Genomic DNA, 27,597 nt, shown 5'->3' with positions numbered 1-27,597 from the left:
CAGGCCCGCCCCACACTCCGTGACCCTCCCTACCCCCCGGCCTGAGTGAGCCAGAGCCTCCGAATCAGCGGCTCCTTTAACCCCGTCCTGTCTGAGCAAAGAACAGACGCCCTCCGGGGACCTACACGCACAGGCGGGGCCAAATCCAAAGCTGAGCCCCTGGGAGCTGTGAGAACAAAGAAGAGAAAGGGAAATCTCTCCCAGCAGCCTCAGAAGCAGCGGATTAAAGCTCCACAATCAACTTGATATACCCTGCATCTGTGGAATACCTGAATAGTCAACGAATCATCCCAAATTAAGGAGCCCTGTGGATGAAAGGCTCTTGGTGCTGCAGCCAGGAGTCAGTGCTGTGCCTCTGAGGTGGGAGAGCCAACTTCAGGACACTGGTCCACAAGAGGCCTCCCAGCTGCACATAGTATCAAACAGCAAAAATCTCCGAGAGATCTCCATCTCAACGCCAGCACCCAGCTTCACTCAACGACCAGCAAGCTACAGTGCTGGACATCCTATGCCAAACAACTAGCAAGACAGGAACACAACCCCACCCATTAGCAGAGAGGCTGCCCAAAATCATAATAAGTCTACAGACACCCCAAAACACACCACCAGACGTGGACCTGCCCACCAGAAAGACAAGATCCAGCCTCATCCACCAGAACACAGGCACTAGTACCCTCCACCAGGAAGCCGACACAACCCACTGAACCAACCTTAGCCACTGGGGACAGACACAAAAAACAACAGGAACTACGAACCTTCAGCCTGCAAAAAAGGAGACCCCAAACACAGTAAGATAAGCAAAATGAAAAGACAGAAAAACACACCGCAGATGAAGGAGCAAGATAAAAACCCACCAGACCTAACAAATGAAGAGGAAATAGGCAGTCTACCGGAAAAAGAATTCAGAATAATGATAGTAAGGTTGATCCGAAATCTTGGAGATAGAATGGACAATAGAATGGACAAAATGCAAGAATCAGTTAACAAGGACCTAGAAGAACTAAAGATGAAACAAGCAACGATGAACAACACAATAAATGAAATTAAAAGTACTCTAGATGGGATCAATAGCAGAATAACTGAGGCAGAAGAACGGATAAGTGACCTGGAAGATAAAATAGTGGAAATAACTACTGCAGAGCAGAATAAAGAAAAAAGAATGAAAAGAACTGAGGACAGTCTCAGAGACCTCTGGGACAACATTAAACGCACCAACATTCGAATTATAGGGGTTCCAGAAGAAGAAGAGAAAAAGAAAGGGACTGAGAAAATATTTGAAGAGATTATAGTTGAAAACTTCCCTAATATGGGAAAGGAAATAGTTAATCAAGTCCAGGAAGCACAGAGAGTCCCATACAGGATAAATCCAAGGAGAAATACGCCAAGACACATATTAATCAAACTGTCAAAAATTAAATACAAAGAAAGCATATTAAAAGCAGCAAGGGAAAAACAACAAATAACACACAAGGGAATCCCCATAAGGTTAACAGCTGATCTTTCAGCAGAAACTCTGCAAGCCAGAAGGGAGTGGCAGGACATATTGAAAGTGTTGAAGGAGAAAAACCTGCAACCAAGATTACTCTACCCAGCAAGGATCTCATTCAGATTTGATGGAGAAATTAAAACCTTTACAGACAAGCAAAAGCTGAGAGAGTTCAGCACCACCAAACCAGCTCTACAACAACTGCTAAAGGAACTTCTCTAGGCAAGAAACACAAAAGAAGGAAAAGACCTACAATAACAAACCCCAAACAATTAAGAAAATGGGAATGGGAACACACATATCGATAATTACCTTAAATGTAAATGGACTAAATGATCCCACCAAAAGACACAGATTGGCTGAATGGATACAAAAACAAGACCCATATATTTGCTGTCTACAAGAGACCCACTTCAGACCTAGAGACACATACAGACTGAAAGGGAAAAAAAATGGAACAAGAAGTTTTAAATTGCCAAGAGAAGGATGAAAATTGCCTACAAATAAGAACTTTCTTTGTTGTAGAAAAGACGGCTGTGGTAGGAAGATTAATGCCTCCCTCCTCCCCTGCCTCCAATTCCATGTCCTAATCCTAGGAACCTATGAAGATGTTATGTTACTTGGCAACAGAGAATTAAACTACAGATAGAAGTAAGTTTGCTAATCTGTTGATCTTCAAAGGGGGACATTATCCTGGATTATCCAGGTGGGCCCAGTGTAATCACCAGGGTCCTTACATTCAAGGGACATAGAAGGTTGGAAAGATGCAATTTGAGAAGAGCTCGCTGGCTGTTGCTGGCTTTGAAGATGAAGAAAGGGGCCGTGAGCTAACGAATGTGGGGCAGCCTCTAGAAGGTGGGAAATGCAAGGATTCTTCCCCGGAGCCTCCAGGAAGGAATGCAGCACTGCCAACACCTTGAATGGGGCCCAGTGAGACCCCTTTTGGACTTCTGCTTTCTAGAACTATAAGATGATAAATTTGTGGTTTTGAAAGTTTGTGGTAATTTTTTATACAAATAATAAATTCATTTTGGTTTGAGTCCTAGAAATATTAAGTAATATGAAGTTAGAAAACTAACACAATGGTCAACCTTAAAACAATTAGAGGAGACATTTTGTACAAATATTTCTCCATGATCTTTAAGAACAGAATAAAGTTTTGCCTGTTTAGACTGGTGGTGAGTTTGCATAGGGAGTTATGTCAATTATCGTTCAATAACCTAAATGGAATGTAGGCTGCAAAAATACTGAATCACTATGTTATACACCTGAAGCTAACACAATATTGTAAATCAACTATACTTCAATAAAAAAATCTATTTCCTGCAAAAATGAATTCCTATTTGAACCACTAAAACAATAAACATTTCTATTGTGTCAGTGAAAAAAAAAAAAAAGATGTCAATATATATAATATATATAATATTAAATATATAGATTTAGTGCAATCCCGGCAGGCTTTTATTTTTGTTAATCGACACGCTGATTCTAAATTCACATGTAAATGCAGAGGACCTAAAATAACTGAAACAACTTTGAAAAATAACAAAGTTGGAAAACATACTACCTAATTTCAAAACTCATTGTAAAGCTACAGAAATCAAGACAGCATGGTATTGGTATAGAGATAGACTAATATATCAAAAGAACAAAATAGAGTCTAGAAATAGACCCACACATACATGGTCAATTGATTTTTGACAAAGTGCAAAGGCAATTCAATGGATAAAGGAAATTCTTTTCAACCAGTAATGCTAGAACAGTTGGACATCCATATGTGAAAAAATGAACTTTGATCTCTACCTTGCACTATATGTAAAAATTATCTCAAAATGATTATAAACATAAATGTAAGACTTAAAGTTATAAAACTTCTAGACAAAAACATAGCAGAAAACCTTTGTGACCTTATGTAGGGAAAGATTTCTTAGATGATACTAAAAGCATGATCCATAAAAGAAAAAAATTGATAAATTGGACTTGATCAAAATTAAGAACTCCTGGCCTTTGAAAGATACTGTAAAGAGAATGAAAAGACAAATCACAGACTAGGAGAATACATTTGCAAATTACATATCTGATAAAGGACTTGTATCCAGAATATATAAAGACCTCTTAAATCTCAATATCAAGAAGACAGGGAGTTCCCTGGTGGTCCAGTGGTTAGGACTCAGCGCTTTCACTGCTGTGGCCTGGGTTCAACCCCTGGTCAGGGAACTAAGATTCCGCAAGCTAGGTGGCGCAGGGGGAAGAAAAAAACACACCAAGATACTGTTATATACCTATTAGAATGCCTGAAATTAAGTCTGATTATACCAGTTGTTGGTGAGGATGTGGAACAACTGGAACCCTCATTCATTTGCCAGTGGAATGTAAAATGGTACAACCACTTTGGAAAACAGTTTGGCAGTGTCTTAAAAAGTGAAGCATACACCTACCACATGACCCAGCACGGGGGGAGCAGAGGGAAGGATTACAAAGGGCATTAGAAGAAGAAGACCTTTGTTGGCCTGAAGGATTTACTCATTACCTTGATTGTGGTTATGGTTGACAGTTGGATATATCTGTTGAAACTCAATAAATTGTGTAGTTTAAATATGTGCAGTTTATTGTATGTCAATTGTACCTTTACTAGTTGTTAGAAATGCTCACACTTCTCAGGAATTTTATCCTGAGGGAATAATGAATGTAAAGATTTATCAAAGGAATGCCTATCAGCATATCATTTATAATAGTGAAAAGCTGTGACTAGTTGTCCCCCCATGAAGGACTAGTTAAGCAGATGATGGATTCCTATGCAGTCTCTGAAAATTGTTATATAAGATGAGTATTAATGACCTGAGAAAATGCTCAGAATATATTTTTAAGTGGAAAAAAGCAGATTACAGAAGTGAATCCATGTAACTGCTATGGCAAACAGTATGGCAGTTCCTCAGACAATTAAAGACAGAAGTACCATATTATCCAGCAATCCCATTTTGGGGTATATATCCAAAAGAATTAAAGATAGGGTCTCTAAGACATATTTGCATACTCATGTTCATAGCAGCTCCACTCACAATAGTCAAGAGGTTGAAGCAACCTAAGTGTCGATTGATGGATGAATGGATAAACAAAATATGTGTGTATACATACAATGAAATATTACTCAGCCGTAAAAAGGAAGGAAATTCTGTCTTAGGTCACAATCTCAATGAACCTCGAAAACATTATGCTACATGAAATATGCTGAGACCCCTTTATCCTTCCTGCTGCCTGGAATGTGGGCATGATGGGTGGAGCTCCAACAGCCATATTGGACCAGAAGGAAATCTTGAGGATGGCAGAAGCAAGAGCTGAAAGGAGCCTGGGTCTCCGATAAGAAATAGAAAAATAAACTTCTTCTGTTTTGTTTAAGCCTCTTTAGATCCTTTTTGATTATGTAGCAAAAGCAATGTTAACTGATATAGAATTTGAATACATGAATCAAGAACTTAGGACATTACCTTGGCTAGAACTAAAGGGTTGCAAGTTTTCAAAATAGAAGCAGTAGTAGAAGACCTGGGTGTAGATGAGATTGCTTAAGGAGAGTATAGAGTGAGAAGGGGGAGAGCTAAGCAAAGAGCCTCAAGGAGTACTAGCAGTTAAAGGAGAGAGGGGAGGTGAAGCCAGGGAAGAGGCTTGAAATTGTCCAAGCACATGTGGCCCCTTCCCTCTAGGGCTGGGTTGGCAGCCCCTAACGTGTGCCCCTGTGTACACAGCTAATATGGAACTTCCTCTTTGTATTGCAAGCCTCTGTTTCCATGGAGGTCTCCTGCATGGGACCAGAAGGAAGCTCCCTGAAGTGTGGGGTCAATTGTTCATCCTTTTTTTTGTTGTCCCAGTGCCTAGAGCAGTGACTGGCACGTAGTGGGAAGGCAGTAAATATTTGCAAGCGGAACTGAATTGAACTGCTTGCTGTTGGCAAGGAAGTCATGGGAAGGGAGGGTTTCAGGAAGGAGGGAGTGGTCTGCAGGGCCAAAGGCGGTGAACAATCAAGTAAGATAAGGCCTGTAAAGGGCTGGTGCCATTTGGCTCAGTGTATTGGCAATTAGGAGGGCATTGGTGACCTCGGGGAGAAGTGTTTTCATGGAGACATAAGGGCAGAAAACATCCACTGTGGGGCAGGGTGACTGGGCTGTGTGGCAGTGTGGTGTGCTGCCTGCTCTCAGGAAGGAAAGGGGAGACAGGGAGGGAGGGACATTGGGGGAGAAAGGACTTTTATTTAATTTTTCTATTAAATCATGTTATAGGCGGAGAGCAGGGAACCTGAGGTGGGAGCCTCCCTGTCCTCCCCAGGACCCTATGCTCTTGCCCTTCTTGGAGCTGATGACACTTTGTCCTTATCCCTTGTGTGGCCCTTACTCATCCCCTGCTCTGTGACACTGCCAGCACTGTTTTAGAAGCTAAGTCACTATTTAACTTCTCGAGTCTGTATACAAATCTTTTCATGTTTTACCCCCCAACCCAAATCTAAGTTCCTGGAAAGCAGAGGCTGTTCACAGACTGCTGTATATCAGGTAGGTGCTAGGCTGATGCTGGCCGCCCTTCTTTCCTCTCCATCAATCAGTGCTTCGTGAAAACCATCTGAGCTTCAAACAGCATAAGTCAGCAAGGGCTGGTGCTCCACTAGTCGCTGCCGCAGCTTCACAAAAACAGAGGGGCACCCCACCACACAAGAAAGGGGGAACCCCTGCGGGAGGAGAGGAGGGCTGGGACGAAAACAGCCTTCTCACACCTCTGGCAGTGCGTGTGGGAAGCCCAGGCAGGGATGAGGGCAGGAGTTATGCAGGGTTTGCAGCACCAGATGATGAAAGCTGATCAGTCAACAGCATTTGCCCACATGGCCAGTTTATTCTGTGCTCAAAAAATACAATGATTTTATAAACCTCGTTTTACATACTTTGATGAATCCAAGGCAGGGCTGCCTTCACCTGACAATAAACACCCAGGTCTTACCCAGTGGCTCACTCTGATCATTTTAGGAGAACCTGTTTCTTGCAGATGGAAAGAAAAGATGGCCAAGTGGAGGCAGCTGGCTGCTCTGGTGCTGGAGCAGGGTGGGGTCCCAAGTCAGCATTCTCTGGGTGGGGACCAGCTTTGCAGGTCCAGGAGCACAGTTTATCAGTGGCTCAGGGGAAGTGATGGATTCATGCTTTCCAGCTTATGAGTGAGCATGGCATAAACCCTCTCCTCTCAGACTTTAATATGCATAAGCATCACCTGAAGGCAGTGGAGAGGAGGTGAAAATCTCCTTAAAATGCAGATTCTGAATTCAGTATGGCTGGGGTGCGGCCTGAGATTCTGCATTTCTAACCAGTTCCCCACCACACTTTGGGTAGCAAGGATGTAAATCAGAGGACAATTTTGGTAAACTTTTGACACCTGTCACCACACATCTCCTAATATCCAAAGCACTGCTTAGGGAACATGGTGACCCAGAGAGAGGGCCACGTCTTCCAGGTTTGCTGGGCTTCATGTAGACCACATGCCTTTCTGGTCACGCCTTCCATCAGCACAGGCATCTCAATGGCTCAGGTTACACATTTCTCTCTTTTTTTAAAAAAATAAATTTATTTATTTATTTTTGGCTGCATTGGGTCTTCACTGCTGTGCAAGGGCTTTGTCTAGCTGTGGAGAGCGGGGGGGCTACTCTTCGTTGTGGTGCGTGTGCTTCTCATTGCGGTGGTTTCTCTTGTTGTGGAGCAGGGGCTCTAGGCACCTGGGCTTCAGTAGTTATGGCACGTGGGCTCAGCAGTTGTGGCGCATGGGCTTAGTTGCTCCGCGCATGTGGGATCTTCCCAGACCAGGGCTCGAACCTGTGTCCACTGCATTGGCAGGCGGATTCTTAACCACTGCGCCACCAGGGAAGTCCTACACATTTCTTTAGTTAAGTTCCCAGCCTGATGGGAGATGTGGATACTTTGAGCTTCTGTGTCCCAGGGCTTTCCCAGAGATTCATCTGGAAACCATCTCCAAAGATGAGCATTTCCCTCAGGGTTAACCTAGTCCTTTCTGGGTTGATCCTTTCCAGTTTTGTTATCTCAGGGTGACTCTTCAAGAGTTGGGATGTTCTGGCCATGGTGTTTACATAATAAATCAGAGAAATGCCGCTTAGAAATACGTAATACCATCTGGAAACCAGAGAGGAGGGTTAGGGTTGGAGAAGTGCCTCTGGAGCAGGTTGGTCAGCGAGTGGTGGCCCTGTGGAGTGGTGGCACCAGGCAGCATCACTCACCTGATGCCTCATGTACCTGCCCAGACGTCCCAGAGCTGCATCCAGATCCTTGTTTGGTGAACTGGAGCTGCAGACTTGGGCTTTGCCTGGCATTTCGCCGGAGCTGGATGCTTAGTCGAGGCTGCCCAGTGGGGATCAAAGGGATCACTTGTCCTCGGCCTTTAAGTGGTTGAAGAGGGGCTGCTGAAACCCCATCATCTGTTTGTGTTTGTTGTTGAAGAGACCAGGATGTCTCTAGTGCTCCATCTAGATCTTCAAGCATTATGCTTCCTAGTAATAAGCTGATTCATAAAAATAAAAATCACAAAATACAGTTGCCTATAAAAATCACAAGAATACAATTGCATTAAATTTAAAAAAGCATTTGAAGTGAGAAAGAGAAAAACACCGTATGCTAACACATATATATGGAATCTAAAAAAAAAAAAAAACAAAATGGTTACAAAGAACCTATGGGCAGGACGGCAATAAAGACGCAGACATAGAGAATGGACTTGAGGACACGGGGAGGGGGAAGGGGAAGCTGGGACGAAGTGAGAAAGTGGCATGGACATATATACACTACCAAATGTAAAACAGATAGCTAGTGGGAAGCAGCTGCATAGTACAGGGAGATCAGCTTGGTGCTTTGTGACCACCTAGAGGGGTGGGATAGGGAGGGTGGGAGGGAGGGAGGGAGGTGCAAGAGGGAGGAGATATGGGGATATATGTATACATATAGCTGATTCACTTTTTTATACAGCAGCAACTAACACAACAGTGTAAAGCAATTATACTCCAATAAAGATGTTTAAAAAAAAATTCCAGTGGGTATAAAGCCCCATTACATCCCCTTGTTATTTTCCTTTGTCTCTTTCTCTTTCTCCTTCAACCTTTTTTTTTTTAATTTTAATTTTTTTGATAGAAAGCCCAGGCCAGCCTGCCTGCAGCCCTTGCTAGGCAGCGGAGGTGGCTCTGAGGGCCGGTCAGCCCTGGGTTCTGCACCTCTGATGCTAGAAGCAGACACAGGACTGTCCTGGGACTTTAGGGGGGACTCTTTACGGGTGACCTGGGACTTTAGGGGGACACTGGCTCTTCAGGCGTTTCTTCTTCTCTACTGCTAGTCGCAAGGCCTGAAGGAGCTTGTCCTTGTTATTCAGGATGTTATATTCGGAGAGCTTCACCAGCTTGTCGAAGGCGGCCTCTGTGTACGTCAGCTCCTTGGTGGCGTAGGGAGATTTGGGACCATAGATGTCAACCTGGCCCTGCTCCAGCTCCTCGGGGCTTCGCTCCACACCTGGAGGAGCAGAAGGACTCGCTGTAGCCCCTTATCACGTGAGGTTGTAATGGTTTGTTTCTGCCCCTCTCCCTGAGGCCCACCCCTGCACACCCACAATAAAACGTGCCCATGTGCACACTCACACACGCAGATGCGCACGCACACCTCCTAGCCCACCAGGGCGAGGGACATAGCTTGCCCATGCCAGGACCTCCCTGGCACCGCACAGCGCCAGGCTGTGAATGACTGAAAGAGTAGAGCTTGACATCGCCGGCGCACGGGGGCATGGGGGGCTGTTCTTTCTCGCCGAAGCCAAGTTGGGCTCAGACAGGAGCTATGCCAGGCTTTCCCATTAGTGCTGTCAGGAGACTGCACACGTCTAAGAACAGGAGCTCTCCGTCCAAGACCAGTTGGGGTGCGACCTGAGCTCCCGGCGGCTTACCTGGGGCCTTGTACTTTTGGAAGGTGTCGCTGATGAGTGGGAAGAAAATCACAGTGGGGGCATCGGGCTCCTGGGAGCTCTCCATCAGGTAGCACTCCTTGAGGTTATCCTCCTCCTCCTGCACCTCATATTTGGGGAAGGGGATGTTCTGCTCGGTGCAGTACTTGCAGGTTTGTTTCACGGGCTGGAACATCACAGGAGGACATGTTTGAGTATCAGGAGGGGTGAGGGTGGGCAAGAAACACAGAATTCTTAGGTCCAGCTTTCTGATTTCCCCAGCTAACAACTCAGGTCTCCAACTGCTCTGCCTATGTGTGCTATTTTTAGGACAAACCTGGATCCGGATGAAGAGCCTGGGGCAGTAGGTTGGTGTGTGTCCAACTGCAAGCTCCTTCCCCAAGTAAACTGGACAGAAGCCCTTCCGATGATGCTTCACCCACAGACCTGGAGATGTGGCTGGCTCCCTAAGAGGGTGACAGCCATGGCTGGCCAGGCTCCTGCAGGACACTCATGGGCTTTGGAACGTGACAGGGCCAGAAAGGACTCTGAAAGGGCATCTTTATAAACAGGATGTAACAGAAAAAGCAGCAGACTTGGAGTATCAGAATCCCCTTAGTTCTGCCCCGTTCTAAGCTCACTAGCTGTGCGATCTTAAGCAAGCCATTTACCCTCTCTGTGCCTCACCTTCCTCACCTATAACATAGGAATAATAGCAGTTGTGCCATCTACCTCAAAGAGCTGGTGTAAGGATCAAGGGAGATCATGTGTAGGAAAGCATGTTGTCCCTTGTTTACAAACTTAGGTCATTATCATTGGTGTCATCCTTGTCATCTGTCTATACTCCCTTTTCCCTGGCCTCAGGATAGGACTGTATTAAAGTAGACCAGGGAGAGGAACCAAGATGGCAGAGTAGAAGGATGTGCTCTCACTCCCTCTTGCGAGAACACCAGAATCACAACTAGCTGCTGGACAATCATTGACAGGAAGACACTGGAACTCACCAAAAAAGATACCCGACATCCAAAGACAAAGGAGAAGCCACAATGAGACGGTAGGAGGGGTGCAATCACAGTAAAATCAAATCCCTTAACTGCTGGGTGGGTGACTCACAGACTGGAGAACACTTATACCACAGAAGTCCACCCACTGGAGTGAAGGTTCTGAGCCCTACATCAGGCTTCCCAACCTGGGGATCTGGCAACAGGAGGAGGAATTCCTAGAGAATCAGACTTCGAAGCCTAGTGGGAATTGATTGCAGGACTTCCACAGGGCTGGGGGGATCAGAGACTCCACTCTTGGAGGGCACACACAAAGCAGTGTGTGCATCAGGACCCAGGGGAGGGAGCAGTGACCCCAGGGGAGACTAAACCAGACCTACCTGCTAGTGTTGGAGGGTCTCCTGCAGAGGCGGGAGGGGTGGTGGCTGTGGCTCACCGTGGGGACAAGGACACTGGCAGCAGAAGTTCTGGGAAGTAATACTTGGCATGAGCCCTCCCAGAGTCTGTCCTTAGCCCCACCAAAGAGCCCAGGTATGCTCCAGTGTTGGGTTGCCTCAGGCCAAACAACCAAGAGGGAGGGAACCCAGCCCCATCCATCAACAGTCAACCGGATTAAAGTTTTACTGAGCTCTGCCCACCAAAGCAACATCAGCTCTACCCACCACCAGCCCCTCCCATCAGGAAACTTACACAAGTCCCTTAGATAGCCTCATCCACCAGAAGGCAGACAGCAGAAGCAAGAAGAATTACAATCCTGCAGCCTGTGGAACAAAAACCACATTCACAGAAAGATAGACAAGATGAAAAGGCAGAGGGCTATGTACCAGATGAAGGAACAAGATAAAACCCCAGAAAAACAACTAAATGAAGTGGAGATAGGCAACCTTCCAGAAAAAGAATTCAGAATGATGATAGTGAAGATGATCCAGGACCTTGGAAAGAGAATGGAGGCAAAGATCAAGAAGGTGCAAGAAATGTTTAACAAAGACCTAGAAGAATTAAAGAACAAACAAACAGAGATGAACAACACAATAACTGAAATGAAAACTACACTAGAAGGAATCAATAGCAGAATAACTGAGGCAGAAGAACAGAAAAGCGACCTGGAAGACAATGGTGGAATTCACTGCTGCAGAACAGAATAAAGAAAAAAGCACGAAAAGAAATGAAGACAACCTAAGAGACCTCTGGGACAACATTAAACGCAACAACATTCGCATTATAGGGGTCCCAGAGGAGAAGACAGAGAGAAAGGACCAGGGAAAATATTTGAAGAGATTATACTCAAAAACTTCCCTAACATGGGAAAGGAAGTAGCCACCCAAGTCCAGGAAGCACAGCGAGTCCCATACAGGATAAACCCAAGGAGAAACACACCGAGACACGTAGTAATCAAATTGGCAAAATTAAAGACAAAGAAAAATTATTGAAAGCAGCAAAGGAAAAACAACAAATAACATACAAGGGAACTCCCATAAGGTTAACAGCTGATTTCTCAGCAGAAACTCTACAAGCCAGAAGGGAGTGGCATGATATACTTAAAGTGATGAAAGGGAAGAACCTACAACCAAGATTACTCAACTCAGCAAGGATCTCATTCAGATTCGATGGAGAAATCAAAAGATTTACAGACAAGCAAAAGCTAAGAGAATTCAGCACCACCAAACCAGCTCTACAACAAATGCTAAAAGAACTTCTCTAAGTGGGAAACACAAGAGAAGAAAAGGACCTACAAAAACAAACCCAAAACAATTAAGAAAATGGTCATAGGTACATACATATCAATAATTACCTTCAACGTGAATGGATTAAATGCTCCAACCAAAAGACACAGGCTTGCTGAATGGATACAAAAACAACACCCATATATATGCTGTCTACAAGAGACCCACTTCAGACCTAGGGACACATACAGACTGAAAGTGAGGGATGGAAAAATATATTCCATGCAAATGGAAATCAAAAGAAAGCTGGATTAGCTATACTCATTATCAGATAAAATAGACTTTAAAGAATGTTACAAGAGACAAAGAAGGACACTACATAATGATCAAGGGATCAATCCAAGAAGAAGATATAACAATTATATATGCACCCAACATAGGAGCACCTCAATACATAAGGCAACTGCTAACAGCTATAAAAGAGGAAATCGACAGTAACACAATATTAGTGGGGGACTTTAACACCTCACTTACACCAATGGACAGATCATCCAAAATGAAAATAAATAAGGAAACACAAGCTTTAAATGATACATTAAACAAGATGGACTTAATTGATATTTATAGGACGTTCCATCAAAAAACAGCAGATTACACTTTCTTCTCAAGTGCTCATGGAACATTCTCCAGGATAGATCACATCTTGGGTCACAACTCAAGCCTCAGTAAATCTGAGAAAATTGAAATTATATCAAGCATCTTTTCTGACCACAACGCTATGAGATTAGAAATGAATTACAGGGGAAAAAACGTAAAAAACACAAACACATGGAGGCTAAACAATACGTTACTAAATAACCAAGACATCACTGAAGAAATCAAAGAGGAAATCAAAAAATACCTAGAGACAAATGACAATGAAAACACGATGATCCAAAACCTATGGGATGCAGCAAAAGGAGTTCTAAGAGGAAAGTTTATAGCTATACAAGCCTACCTCAAGAAAAAGAAAAATCTCAAGTAAACCATCTAACATTACACCTAAAGGAACTAGAGAAAGAAAACTAACAAAACCCAAAGTTAGCAGAAGGAAAGAAATCATAAAGATCAGAGCAGAAATAAATGAAATAGAAACAAAGAAAACAATAGCAAAGATCAATAAAACTAAAAGCTGGTTCTTTGAGAAGATAAACAAAATTGATAAACCATTAGCCAGACTCATCAAGAAAAATAGGGAGAGGACTCAAATCAATAAAATTAGAAATGAAAAAGGAGAAGTTACAACAGACACTGCAGAAATACAAAGCACCCTAAGAGACTACTACAAGCAACTCTATGCCAATAAAATGGACAACATGGAAGAAATGGGCAAATTCTTAGAAAGGTATAACCTTCCAATACTGAACCCGGAAGAAATAGAAAATAAGAACAGACCAATCACAAGTAATGAAATTGAAACTGTGATTAAAAATCTTCCAACAAACAAAAGTTCAGGACCAGGTGGGTTCACAGGTAAATTCTATCAAACATTTAGAGAAGAGCTAACACCCATCCTTCTCAAACTCTTCCAAAAAATTGCAGAGGAAGGAACACTCCCAAACTCATTCTATGAGGCCACCATCACCCTGATATCAAAACCAGACAAAGATACTACAAAAAAAGAAAATTATAGACCAATATCACTGATGAATATAGATGCAAAAATCCTCAACAAAATACCAGCAAACAGAATCCAACAACACATTAAAAGGCTCATACACCACGATCCAGTGGGATTTATCCCAGGGATGTAAAGATTCTTCAATATACGGTAATCAATCAATGTTATACACCATATTAACAAATTGAAGAATAAAAACCGTATGATCATCTCAATAGATGCAGAAAAAGCTTGTGACAAAACTCAATACCAATTTATGAAAAAAACTCTCCAGAACGTGGGCATAGAGGGAACCTACCTCAACATAATAAAGGCCATATACAACAAACCCACAGCAAACATCATTGTCAATGGTGAAAAACTGAAATCATTTTCTCTAAGATCAGGAATAAGACAAGGGTATCCACTCTCACCACTATTATTCAACATAGTTTTGGAAGTCCTAGCCATGGCATCAGAGAAGAAAAAGAAATAAAAGGAATACAAATTGGAAAAGAAGAAGTAAAACTGTCACTGTTTGCAGATGACATGATACTATACAAAGAGAATCCTAAAAATGCCACCAGAAAGCTAGTAGAGCTAATCAATGAATTTGGTAAAGTTGCAGGATACAAAATTAATGCACAGAAATCTCTTGCATTCCTATACACTAATGAAAAATCTGAAGAGAAATTATGGAAACACTCTCATTTACCACTGCAACAAAAAGAATAAAATACCTAGGAATAAACCTACCGAGGGAGACAAAAGACCTGTATGCAGAAAACTATAAGACACTGATGAAAGAAATTAAAGATGATACTAACAGATGGAGAGATATACCATGTTCTTGGATTGGAAGAATCAATATTGTGAAAATGACTATACTACCCAAAGCAATCTACAGATTTAATGCAATCCCTATCAAATTAGCAATGGCATTTTGTACAGAACTAGAACAAATCATCTTAAAATTTGTATGGAGACACAAAAGACCCCGAATAGACAAAGCAGTCTGGAGGGGAAAAAACGGAGCTGGAGGAATCAGACTCCTGGACTTCAGACTATACTGCAAAACTACAGTAATCAAGACAATATGGTACTGGCACAAAAACAGAAACATAGATCAATGGACAAGATAGGAAGCCCAGAGATAAACCCATGCGCCTATGTTCAACTAATCTATGACAAAGGAGACAAAGATATACAATGGAGAAAAGACAGTGTCTTCAATAAGTGGTGCTGGGAAAACTGGACAGCTACATGTAAAAGCATGAAATTAGAACACTCTAACACCATACACAAAAATAAACTCAAAATGGATTAGAGACCTAAATGTAAGACCGGACACTATAAAACTCTTAGAGGAAAACATAGGAAGAACACTCTTTGACATAAATCACAGCAAGATCTTTTTTGATCTACCTCCTAGAGTACTGGAAATAAAAACAAAAGTAAACAAATGGGACCTAATGAAACTTCAAAGCTTTTGCACAGCAAAGGAAACCATAAACAAGACAAAAAGACAACCCTCAGAATGGGAGAAAATATTTGCAAACGAATCAATGGACAAAGGATTAATCTCCAAAATATATAAACAGCTAATGCAGCTCAATATTAAAGAAACAAACAACCCAATCCAAAAATGGGCAGAAGACCTAAATAGACATTTCTCCAAAGAAGACATACAGATGGCCAAGAAGCACATGAAAATCTGCTCAACAACATCACTAATAACTAGAGAAATGCAAATCAAAACTACAATGAGGTATCACCTCACACCAGTTAGAATGGGCATCATCAGAAAATCTACAAACAACAAATGCTGGAGAGGGTGTGGAGAAAAGGGAACCCTCTTGCACTGTTGGTGGGAATATAAATTGATATGGCCACTATGGAGAACATTATGGAGGTTCTTTAAAAAACTAAAAATAGAATTACCATATGACCCAGCAATCCCACTACTGGGCATATACCCAGAGAAGACCATAATTCAAAAAGACACATGCACCCCAATGTTCATTGCAGCACTATTTACAATAGCCAGGTCATGGAAGCAACCTAAATGCCCATTGACAGACGAACGGATAAAGAAGATGTAGTACATATATACAATGGAATATTACTCAGCCATAAAAAGGAACGAAACTGAGTCATTTGTTGAGACATGGATGGATCTAGAGACTGTCATACAGAGTGAAGTAAGTCAGAAAGAGAAAAACAAATATCGTATATTAATGCATGTATGTGGAACCTAGAAAAATGGTACAGATGAACCGGTTTGCATGAGAGAAGTTGAGACACAGATGTAGAGAACAAACCTATGGACACCAATGTGGGAAAACCCCAGGGGGTTGGGGATGGTAGTGTGCTGAATTGGGCGATTGGGATTGACATGTATACACTGATGTGTATAAAATTGATGACTAATAAGAACCTGCTGTATAAAAAATAATAATAAAATAAATAAAGTAGACCAAGAAACAGTTTCTTTCCCTTGAAAATCCAGAACTTTTCAAAAGGAAATAAATTAAAATAAATAAAAATCTCTGGTCCTAACTCTTTGGTGTAATTACATGGAGGCTCATACTTCCCGGTAGTGGAGAGACCATGTGATCACTTTGAACATAGGACATTACAAGCTCCTGAAGTGGTACAAAACTTTACAATTGACTGGGTTCTATTAAGGTTATTATTATTTTTTTAAAAATTAATTAATTAATTTATTTATTTTTGGCTGCATTGGGTCTTCGTTGCTATGTGCGGGCTTCTCACTTCAGTGGCTTCTCTTGTTACAGAGCATGGGCTCTAGGCACACGGGCTTCAGTAGTTGTGGCACGTGGGCTCAGTAGTTGTGGCTTGCGGGCTCAGCAGTTGTGGCTCGTGGCCTCTAGAGCACGGGCTCGGTAGTTGTAGTGCACGGGCTTAGTTGCTCCGCGGCATGTGGGTTCTTCCCGGACAAGGGCTCGAACCCGTGTCCCCTGAATTGGCAGGCAGATTCCTCACCACTGTGCCACCAGGGAAGCCCTAAGGTTATTTTTTAAACTCTTTTTTATTTTGCAGCTAAAGAATTGCCAAATATGGGAAATGCTCAAATGTAAGAAGAAAATTGGAATTAGCTCGGTGAATCTAGTAAACCCATTGCATGAGGGCCAGCGGGCTATGCCCCTGAGGTTTGGAGGTGTAACCTCCATCAGGGATGGTGGCTTGAGCTTCTCCGATGCTAAGTCTAGGAGCCTGTGCGGAGTGGGGCGGGAGCCTTTCTTTGCCAAACTTGCCTTTGTCTGGGACCCAGCACAGTAATTGAGGTGGATGATGAGGTCAGCTTTTCTCTCCGGCCTGAGGACGGGCGGGTAGCTGGAGTTGATGACGAATGCAGTGTCCAGCAGGCACAAGTGGTTCACGGACGCTGTCAGCTTGTTTGGGAAGCCATCTAGCACCGAGTCTGAAAGTCAAGGCTTGTGGTTATCCTCACTCCTTGGCGCCCTGATCTCAGCAGATGGTCAGAGGCACCTGGTGGGGATGGGATGCCCTGCCCGGAGCTCATCCACTTCAGCCCGGCCTCCAGCCCTCCCCTTGGCCAGGGTGCCCGGTGAGTCCCAGTGTCCCCCTGGGTAGGCTGAAGAAGAACAGCATGATCTGGGGAGTTTAGCAAGTCTTTTATGGAACACGCACAGAAAGCCCACTAAGGCTCAGCCCCAGAATTTGTGGTGTAGCAGGGGCTTAAGACTATCCTATAAATTACTGCAAACCGTGGGCCCAGAGCCAGCTGCCTTTTCTGCCCCAGATAGTGAGGACAAAGATCATTAGCCTAGGCTCAAGCAGCCATTGCAGGCTGTGGCCAAGTAAAATACCAAAGATGGTGGAAAGCCAAATTTAGAGCCTCAGCAGGGTGGGGACGAAGTCCTGAGTTGAAGCTTCAAGACCACAGTTTAAGAGCCAGCTCTGCCACTCACCATTTGGAGGAGCCTGGGCTGGGCCGTTCCTGCCCAACTCCGGGGGCAGCACTTACATTAAAAGGTGTCCCCAGGGGCTTCCCTGGTGGTGCAGTGGTTAAGAATCCACCTGCCAATGCAGGGGACACGGGTTCGTGCCCTGGTCCGGGAAGATCCCACATGCCGCGGAGCAACTAAACCTGTGCGCCACAACTACTGAGCCCACACGCCATAACTACAGAAGCCCACGTGCCTAGAGCCCGTGCTCTGCCGCGAGAGAAGCCACTGCAACAGGAGGCCCGCGCACCGCAACGAAGAGTAGCCCTCACTTGCCGCAACTAGAGAAAACCCGCGCACAGCAACGAAGACCCGACGCAGCCAAAAATAAATAAAATAAAATAAATACATTTTTTTTAAAATGAAGAAAAAGATAAAAGGTGTCCCCAGAACACAACTGTAGAAAGTCAGGGCCCATATTTCCCCAACTGTAAAATGGGGTCAACTTCTACCTGCTGGGATTGTTATACAGATGCTGTATAGAGTCATTGTACAGATTCAATTAATTAAATACACCACCACTCCACCCGTTGTTCAAGGCTTCACCAGATGTAGAATACACTATGGGGAGAGTCTGCCACTTGGGCCCAATGAACATGGGCAGAGGAGTTTTCTCATCCTTTCTCCCTCCACATCCACTTCCCCTTCCTCTAAACAGAGGTAGGCCTCAAGGGGCAGCAGGTAAGGTTACCCTTCCACGTGGAGAACTGGCCATTCTGGTAGTAGTCGGTGTGCATCTGCAGCCCCAGCAGGAAGTTGTGGAACTCAGACAAAAAGGCCCGGGAGGTGAGGATGTTGCGGAAAGTATTGGACAGCCATGACCCTGGCATCACCACCGTGGTGTCCAGCATGTTGGCATCACATTTAGGGATTTCAGGTAGGAGTGGCTCATCTTCTGCAGGGGAGGGGGGTGGATGGAGGACAGGTTACAGAGCTGGAGTCCCCAGATTGCCCAGGTGAAGCACCCCATGGTTGCCCTGCACCCAGGGGTCAGCCTGTAAGTGCAGTGCATACCTTCCTTGTCTAGTTCTCGGAGCCAGGAGGACCCAGGGGAGAGACATAGAACAGGGGCAGGGTAGAGGAGAAGGAGTGGGGTGACAGGCAAGGAGGGGTTCCAGAGAAAACAGAGAGTCCAGAAGGGTGACCTTTAACTGCATTCATAGATCCCCACCCTCTGCAGCTCTCCTGGGCACCGTGCAGCTCTTCCAAGTCTACCACACGGTGCATCCACTCCCCCGGGCCAGGCCAGAGCTGGCAAAGGTGTATCCAAATGCAATCACCCTCCTTTCCAGGCAGGGAAGACCCCCTAGCTGCCTTCCTATTTCCATGGGCCATAGGGATGACGTTGAAACACGTGGCAGGTGGACTGCTCCTCAGTTGCTGATCCACCTTCCCCACCCTGCCATCGCCCAACCAGGAGGGGAAGCCAGTGGGTCACCCACCGATATCATGCACTCTCTCCCTTGTCCACCTGTGGAAAAACTCCTCCGAGGTGTGGGACAAATTCCAGGCATCGAGCAGGTTCAGGGAGAAGATGCTGCTCCACAGACCTAGGGAGCAGGACCAGCGGTGAGCTGCTGTGCCCAAGAGCCTCCAGGCCCACCCAAATACTGATTGATTCTGCCTTGGACTCGATGCCCCCTCCAAGTCAAGCTGCTCAGGGAGTGGGACGGGCTTTCATTTCCCTCTCCCCACAGTGCAGCTCGACATAAGTGACTCAGCTCTTCTCCGCTCTCCTCTTGGAACTGGAAGAGGGTATGAAGGCATATAAGGCACAGCCCCAGGAGAGACTTAATGCTGACAAGTGCAGGCTTCAAGTTCAAGTCCAGAAATCACCCCTTGCATCAGTTAACACACTAGTTTAGGACAGCGCCTGGCACATGGTGAGCACTCAATAAATGTAACACCATCTCTTATTATGATTTAAAAAATGCAACACAGTAATAATACTACTCATGTGAAATCTTTCACATACATTGACCCATTTGAATCCTCCGTAAGGTTGGTTTTACTCTTAAGCCCAGTTTACAGATGAGAACACTGAAGCTCAGGAAGGTTAGGTAATTTGGCCTACTTTGCACAGCTAATAAATGAGGAACCAGAGTTCAAGTCCGAGTGTCTCACCTACAGATCTCTGAGCCACATGCTCAACAGCACAGGAAGGAGAGGCTGCTGGGGGCTGTGGGCTTCGGGGCTGACTTCCCAGAAGAAATGGAGCTTAAGTGGGACTTTCTGGGATGGGTTGGATTTGGGATAGATGGAAGGGAGGGGGAGGCAGACAACTAGTTTAAATAAGAGCATAACTGTTGTTGAGGCTGTAAAAATGGGTCCGTTTTTTGCGGTTGCCCTTTGACAGATGTACTTTGGGCTCTGAAGGGGAGAACTCTACAAGTGGACATCACAGTCAGGCCTCTGCACTCAGTTGGCCTGGCTTCTGGAGGACCAGGGAACATAGTGTTGGGAGCTGGGCCAGGCTTCCCCAGACACTCTGTCTTCACCCTGAGGTCCCCTCTGGCCCCTTGGATCCCAGGGGCTGGTTCAAGCCCCGGAAACAGGCATGTTGCTTCCTGGAACCAGGGAGAAGGGGGTAGAAGTTCCAGAAGCTTCCATCTCAGCCTGCAACTCCCAGTCTGGTTCTGAATGGACACCAGGGAGACGACTGGAGACCAGGACATTGGGAGAGTCCCCTTTGTTCCCCAGTGACCCAGGAGCCCCTGTCAGGTCCTTCTAGGCCCACAGGGTCACAGGGAGATCAGGGCAGTCTGGGAGGCTGGAAGGCTCCGGAGCCTCTCCTGGAATGAGGGTATGCTGACAAATGCCAGGAGGGTCACATGCCCAAGGGATAACCCAAACCAGCACCAGCACCTGGCACATGATCCTGGGGGAACAGACCGTGTCTCCTCGTCATTCCTCTAATCAAACGCGGAGCCTGTTCCGCATGGGGCAGGTTTCCCAGGGGCCTCCCCCAGCCAGGAGTCACCTAGCATGTAGCATATCCGCGACTCTGGGATCCTCCTCATCAGCCGCCCCATGAAGAACTCGGAGCCGAAGAGCTCGGTGGGAATGAAGGCTCCATACTTCTGCAGACCCACCTCGTAGGGAGAGAACTCGAACCACTCTGCACACGAAGCAGCAGGGCAGGGTGTCAGTCTCAGGCCGGGGCGGCCCCGCCCACCCTTCTCCCTGCGCGCGCCGTCTCCCCGGCCGCGAGGAGCCTGGGAGGCCGCAGTTCCCCCGCAGGGCACAGGGGGGCGCCCGTGACCGGCTTCTGCTGGCCCGGCAAGACTCAGTGTTGCAAGCTGCACAGGCTCGTTTGCGCCTCATAAACCCGGACCAAAACCGGACCCCGAAGCAGGGTAGGTCTCTAGAGTCCCTCCATCCTGGCAGCTTAAGAAATGTCTAGGACTCTCTCCCTTCACGACCTTTATTTCCTCTATCCCATCAAATCTCTGCTCAGGGGAGCCACAGGACCCCTGCTGCCCACCGGCTACACGCGTCTGGGCAGAAGGGGGTAGCCAAGTGGATTTCTTCGGCTGTCAGCACATTCTTGCTGTGGAGGCTGGCAAAGGTATGGTGGCGGGATGTGTGCGCTGGGGTACTGAGTGCCTTTGCCTGCTGAGAAGGGACCCACCCCGCCCCGGGGAAATTGCTAGCCACCAGTGTTACCTCTGAAATCCTGGTTGCTTACATCATCCTTGACATTGATGGTGAGGTAGATAGGCAGGGGGTTCTGGCCCTGACACAAAGCAGCACGCTGATCTGACAGTTTGCATTCATATCTCTGTGTGGAAAAATAATGGTTAAGGAGAAGGAGCAGACAAGCAGCCAGGAAGCGGTGCAGAGTAAGAGGACAGTCTGGACCTCTGGCAGCCCACCAGGCTCCTGAGCCCACCAGGCTGCTCTGGAGGTCTCACCTGACACCAGTCAAAGCTACGCTTAAAATGTACCCAGAAAATGTTCCCTCATCCTTGGGCCGTTCATCACCCCAGACACATGGACAGGGTGGGACTGGATCTGCAGTTTAGAGCTGTCCTTCAGAGTCCTGGGGTTCTCCTCGAGTCTCAGGGACCAGAGAATGAAAAGGCGGGGGTGGAGGAGGCCACCACTGCCCCCTCTTCATCCTCATCACCTTCTACCCTACTCAAACCAGAGCAGCTCCATTTTTTTAAAAATCTGCTTTGCATGTTGGGCTCTCTCATAAATTCATTTGGGAGGGAAAAAAAAAGATTCTTCTTTTTAAACAAAAGATTTGGAAACTTGGCACCGGATGGCAGTCAAATTCCCTCTAAGCCCCCAGAGCACTAAGTGGTGTAATCAAAGTGGGAGTCCTGCAGATCAGCCTGGACCACAGGCCACCTCCCAAAGTGAATCAGCCAGTGTAGACAAGGCCAGTGGAGGCTTTAGAGGACCAGGCTCTGACCCCAGGCCAAGCAGCTGCCTGGTGGGTGACATCCATGGTTGCGCGAGTGTGTAAAGGCACAGAACCTGTGTGGGATGGTAAACATGTGTGGGTCAAACAACTCTTAGGCCTCCCTTGCAAGGCCAACAGGATGCCTGTCAGAACTGGGCCCAGAGATATGGGCACCACAGCAATGACCGTCATGGAAGGAGAGGAAGTTGCAGACTCGGGGAAGAGCCCAATCCACACTCATTGTCAAGGGGGCCTGAGGCAAAGGAGCTCCTGCCTTGGCCAGAGTGGAAGAGCAGAGGCCTCCTTCCATCAATCCTAGACTTGCTTTCCCAGGAACCTAGGCTCCTTCCTACACCAAACCCTGGGCAATGCTCAGACTCTAATGTTAAAAGCCTTGGAGCTTTCCTCCTCACCACATGGAGCACTAACTACTCTAAGAAATATTAACTGTTGACGAAACAGTTGATGAAATTCCCATTTAAGGAATAGCACAGAGCAGAGCCAGAATTCAAATCCTGTCCTGCCTGAATCCAAAAGCCAACACCCTCAGCCTCTGCCTGCCCTGCTCCATCATGTGGACAGAGTAGACAGTGGGTTATCAGAAAGGGCAGGGATTCATCAAAGGCTGTGAGTGCCCGCGTTTGAATCCCCACTGTCTAGCACAGTTCCTGGCATGCAGGAGGTACTTAATTTTGTTGAAAGAATGAATGGGGGAATGAATGAATGTTGAAGATGAGGTTTGGTCTGTCCTTGGTTGCTCAAATTGTCTGTGTTTTCTGGAAGAGGGGATCTACTAGAAAAGAATTTGCTGTCCCTCTTCCTTCTGGTAAGTTCTGATTTGAATTCTGAACTCTTCAGACACCTTTGGGAGTGGGGCAGACAGCCATAGACCTGGATAGAAATTAGATGGGAAGCCCTACTCTGGGGTCAAGCAACAGCCAAAGTTGGTTCCACCCTGGGGTCTGGGCAGTCGGAAGGGTCCATGTGTTAGCTGAGCTCACCCTGATGTCCGGGATGGCAGCATCCCATGGGGATCCCACTGCCCTACCACGGCCCACATGGCTCTCACAGCAGCTGGGTCCCAACACAGGCTGCTTCTCTTCTTGGGCACACACTGCTCAGATCATTGGATATCAGAGCTGGAAGGAACCTCACTGGGCTCATCCTCCGTGTGGTGGCCATGAGAAGGGGCCCAGCAGACCTCCAACTACAGGAGTGTAATTGGCTGATGGCCCAGCTACCGTGCTCTGAAATCCAGGGCTGAGTTTGTTCTAAGGCCACACTTCCCACTGGGCTGGTCCCAGCCCATGACTGAGCGTGGCAGGGATCCTGAGGCAGGCCCACTGTGGTGGAGGGGAGGGGGCGGTGCCAGACTCCTCCGATGGCCAATTTGGCTGGGGAACTCTGCAAGGGTCACTGTGCTGACCTTTCAGACCGCACAGTGGGCTAGGATGCTTCCACCTGGCCTTTCCTTCCCTCTCTCCTCCACTTGGGGTCAGGCTTACATCACACTCTGATGGCTCCCTCCCCATTTTCTCTCACAGGTTCTCAGAGGGCCCGCTGCCTCTCGGAAAGGTTGCACCTAAGTCACCCTGATGTGAGGGTTTCAGTCATACTCCAAAGGGACTCGGGAAGACAATCCCACCATCTGCCTGCATCATGCGTTCTGATGCCTCATGCTTCTTAAGGCCCAGGGGTGCATCTGCAGGGTCTAACCTAACTCCCTCCTGCTGCGATGTACCTCCCGGTGCCCCAGTGAAGGCGGAGGGCTGGGCATCAGCCCCAGGGCGGGTTGGGCCCCAGGGGAAGCTGAGCACCTACCTCGTCCCCCAGACAGGTCTCGACCAGCAGACCCCAGAAGTCTGTGAAGGTGACTTTGTAGCCTTCCTGCCTGCGCTGCTGCAGCTCCTCCCGGAATTTGAGGAGCTGATCTGGGAACAGAGCGGGCGTCTTGTCCTTGACTACGTGCCTCCGCGCCTCGAGGATGGCAAGCTCCAGGTTTTTGGAGGACCAGTCAGGGTCACGGTACAAGGTAGCCATGGTCCTGGAGAGAGACAGGCGTGGCTGAGAGAGCTGAGCCAGCCCTGGTCAGATCGACCCTGGACCCTGGCAGGAAAGGAGGTGGGTAGGTCATGGGAAACCCTCACCTGCCAGGAGAGGAGCCTGGAGGAAATGGGGTGAGGCCCGGTCAGGGAGGGGAGAACATTCTTACTCAAAGTCACGATTGCTGTGCCAGGTGGAGCACAGTGCTTAACAGTGAAGATTCTGGACCCAGATCTTCCTGGGTTCAAAACCAGACTCTGCCACTCACCAGCCATGGGATCTGGGCAAGGTACCTAACTGCTCCTCACCTCAGTTTTCCCATCTGTGGATTGGGGAGAAGGATGATAACTGTACCTACCTCACAGCGTTATTGTGAAGATGACATGAGTCAATGTAAAATGATTAGGACAGTACTGGGCACGAAGTAAGTGCTGGGGCCAGCATTTGACCCCAGGCTTTGCTAATTCCAAATCCTGGACTCTTCCCACTCTGCCACATTAATTCCCATAATTGTGATGCCAGCTAAGACTTACTTCCCCTTCTTCTTCTTAACTTCTATGTGGACAGTGGGGAGGAGTAAAACAAAGATAGATATCCCCCTAGCCCTGGGTCTTTGCCTCTGTCTGCCTCTGCTTGGCCTGGACCCGGCTTTTCTCAGTCTAGGTCAGGACAGCACCCAGGAATCCCCCTCCCCACAGTGGACCTGGTCTACAGCTGCACAGCTGTCTGAGGAGCGGCCTCTCCCTTCAGGAGATTTCTTCAACAAAAAGTACCCTGCTCTCCATAAGGTTCACGCTGTTACTTTCATACCTTTAAAAAGCTTTAAAAAAACATTACAAATGATTGATTTTGATTTTACAAAATTCCTTCCCAGTGCTTTCCCAGGCCAGGAGACATCCTACCCCCACCCCAGCTGGGTCTGAGTTCCTCCCAGTTTCCTGCCTGGCCCAGAGGTAGGCCAGGAGGATGCAGGTGCCCCTCTACCCTGGTGCAAGCAAGTTTATCTCCTTAACCTACTTCCCATGGGCAGTGGTTTATCGGTGAGATTAAGAATGTGGGTCCCCTCCCCCCCCCCCCCAAAAAAAAGAATGTGCGCCCTGGACTCAGACAGCCTGGGTTGAAATCCCAGCTCTACCGCTCATTAGCTGAGTGACCCTGGGCAAATTCCTTTCTTTCTCCAGCTGTAAAATGAGCATAATGACAACATCTTCCTCATAGTCTTCTTGTGAAGAAGAAATGAGATAGTCCATTGGAAGCAGTCACCCCAGTGCTCCGTGCAGAGGCAATGCCCGTAATCGTCAGCTATCCTTCTGTCCCACCTGGGCTGAAGCCTCGGGGCCTCTGGTGCACCAGGAACCCTTGGTTTTCCTCACATCCACCCCCTCAAATGAAAGTTACCCAGAGCCCCTCCAGGATGAGGGACACAGCTTGGGACGCTGAGGGCTCTGAGGCCCACTAGTTACACACAGAATAAGATGCAGCCCTGGCTGAGAGGATGTGGGTGGTCACAAGGCCTGGGTCACCCTAGACCAGGGCTGCATTACGACTTTGGTGGGCCCCTTCCACCATAAAAATATTAAAAATTATCTTCTATGACTGTTGTATAAAGACAAATATAGTGATATATTACTATATATTAAAACACTTTCTTCAACCTAGGTTTCTTTTAAAGAACTTAAAAGAAATTACAACATCTTTGTGGGCCGCCACCAGCATCGTGAATCCCAGGTGCCGTGGCTGCTGTGGAGAAGCCGGCCTTGTGCTGGCCTCACCTGTCAGGGGAGCTAAGGGCTCACTCTCCCTGCTCACCAGCAAGAGTGAGGATGGGAGCCCGAGGATGCCTGCAGGGCAGAGGGAGCACGCAGGGCTGGGGGTGGGCTGGAACGTGGCAGCCAGAGCAGCGGGCCAGCTCCACCCACCCCAGGAGACCTGGCACAGTCTGAGAGAGGGCAGCTGCTGGGGAGATGCACCAGTGGCACCAGTGGTTCACTCATAACTGGCTGCCACGCTCCTGGGACCCTGCCACAGTCATGGAGTCATGACCAACACGTGTCCCTGGTGTACCCAGTACTGGGAGAGCATCTCACAACAACCCCATGAGGTCAGGGCTATTACTATCCCCACTTTACAGATACAGAAAAGGAGACTCAGAGAAGTTCAACTGCATTCCCAAGGTCACACAGTGGTGAGGGGTAGAGCTGCCCAGGTGTCACGAGTCACTCTAACTTGGGGCGGATGAGCTTTACCAGAGACCCCACCCCCGCCCGCCGGCCAGGCTGTTGGCTGCTCGCTCTGGGCTTCACCAGACAGTGGCCCCCCCGCTCCTTACCAGGTGGCCCCTGACAGGCCAGTGATGTAGCTGGCACAGTTCAGGATGTTCAGCTTCTGCAGCCCCAGCAGGTGGCCATACATGGCAGTCATGGATCTTGTCCCACCCCCAGTGGCCATGATGGATATCAGTGGGACCTGGGGGCACATGGAGGCAGACTGCTGGGGCAATGCTGGGTAGGGGAAGACTTGGAGAGACAGGAGCTTAGAAATAACAGTGGAAGAGGAAGAGCTGGCTACAGAGAGCAGAGAGTGGGGACTGAGTGACCTGAAAACTGCCTTTCACAGAGTGTCAAGCCGCCTGGTAGGTCTAGAACTGGACCTTAGTTCCAAACCCAGTGGTCGGTGTCGGGCTTGGTAAATTAGAAGGCCATGGCTGGAGGAGTTCTTGGCACTATTAATCTAGCTCTCAGTTAACAGATGATGAACTGGGGCCAGGGGGCTGGGTGGCTCGCTCAAGAGCCCAGCTAGCGTGTGATTCCCTAATGGCTGCAAATCAGCACCTGCTGTAGAGGGATTGGATGTCAGGCTCAGGCCTGGCACATGGTATGTGGTCCCTATAGACCATATGTGTAAAAGCAGGGGTAAATGGATTTTTGATGCGGGAAGAAGCACAGTTGTCACCTCTGGGTTTACTTAGGTTTAAGATGTCCTCAGTGTGTTTCCCTATAGATGGGAGAGCGAGGCGTGGAGTCTTTGCCAAGACTCACTCAGTTTTCATCTGAGTGGGGACTGTAAGATGTACTGTCGGCCGAAGCCCCATCACAGCCCTCCTCAGGGACGAGGTCTCTGTCTACACCTGTGGTTGGCCTCTGAAGTGCGGGCTCTCCGAGGGGAGTGTGAGCCTCAGCCCCTACCAGGGAGGGGACAGAGGGCTCTGGCAAAGGTACCATCATCTACCTGTGCGCAGAAGCTGGCCCTGCGTGAGGAAGCTGCCTCTCTCCAGTCCCCCACTGCTGTTCGTTCTGTGTGTGTGTGTGCGTGTGTGTGCGTGTGTGCGTGTGCGCACGTGCGCATACATTTATGGGAAGGGAGAATTGAAGAATGAAAGGCCCAGGGCCTTTTGGGTGGAGGTGTGTA

The 27,597-nt window shown here is 47.2% G+C and overlaps 1 protein-coding gene across 3 annotated transcripts in view; it reads right to left on the bottom strand.

Moving 5' to 3' along the window:
- Positions 1-6,338: 6,338 nt before the first annotated feature.
- Positions 6,339-27,597, bottom strand: part of PLA2G4E (phospholipase A2 group IVE) — a 44,660-nt gene continuing 23,401 nt past the window's right edge. For 2 of the 3 annotated variants that reach the window (XM_049706669.1, XM_049706671.1), the window contains exons 12-20: positions 26,519-26,655; positions 23,968-24,190; positions 21,402-21,516; positions 20,716-20,853; positions 19,178-19,285; positions 18,427-18,630; positions 17,022-17,188; positions 9,443-10,907; positions 6,339-9,018 (exon numbers count right to left, since the gene is read on the bottom strand). In XM_049706669.1, coding sequence (XP_049562626.1) covers positions 10,824-10,907; positions 17,022-17,188; positions 18,427-18,630; positions 19,178-19,285; positions 20,716-20,853; positions 21,402-21,516; positions 23,968-24,190; positions 26,519-26,655 — 1,176 coding nt within the window. In that variant the 3' untranslated portion in view covers positions 6,339-9,018; positions 9,443-10,823. The remainder of the gene's footprint in view (positions 9,019-9,442; positions 10,908-17,021; positions 17,189-18,426; positions 18,631-19,177; positions 19,286-20,715; positions 20,854-21,401; positions 21,517-23,967; positions 24,191-26,518; positions 26,656-27,597) is intronic. The other variant, XM_049706670.1, reaches the window with a different exon arrangement.

The sequence above is a fragment of the Orcinus orca genome, chromosome 2, assembly GCF_937001465.1.
Source record: "Orcinus orca chromosome 2, mOrcOrc1.1, whole genome shotgun sequence".
NCBI lineage: Eukaryota > Metazoa > Chordata > Mammalia > Artiodactyla > Delphinidae > Orcinus > Orcinus orca.
Note: the sequence above shows the minus strand (reverse complement) of the source record. Positions and strands in the feature narration are given on the sequence as shown.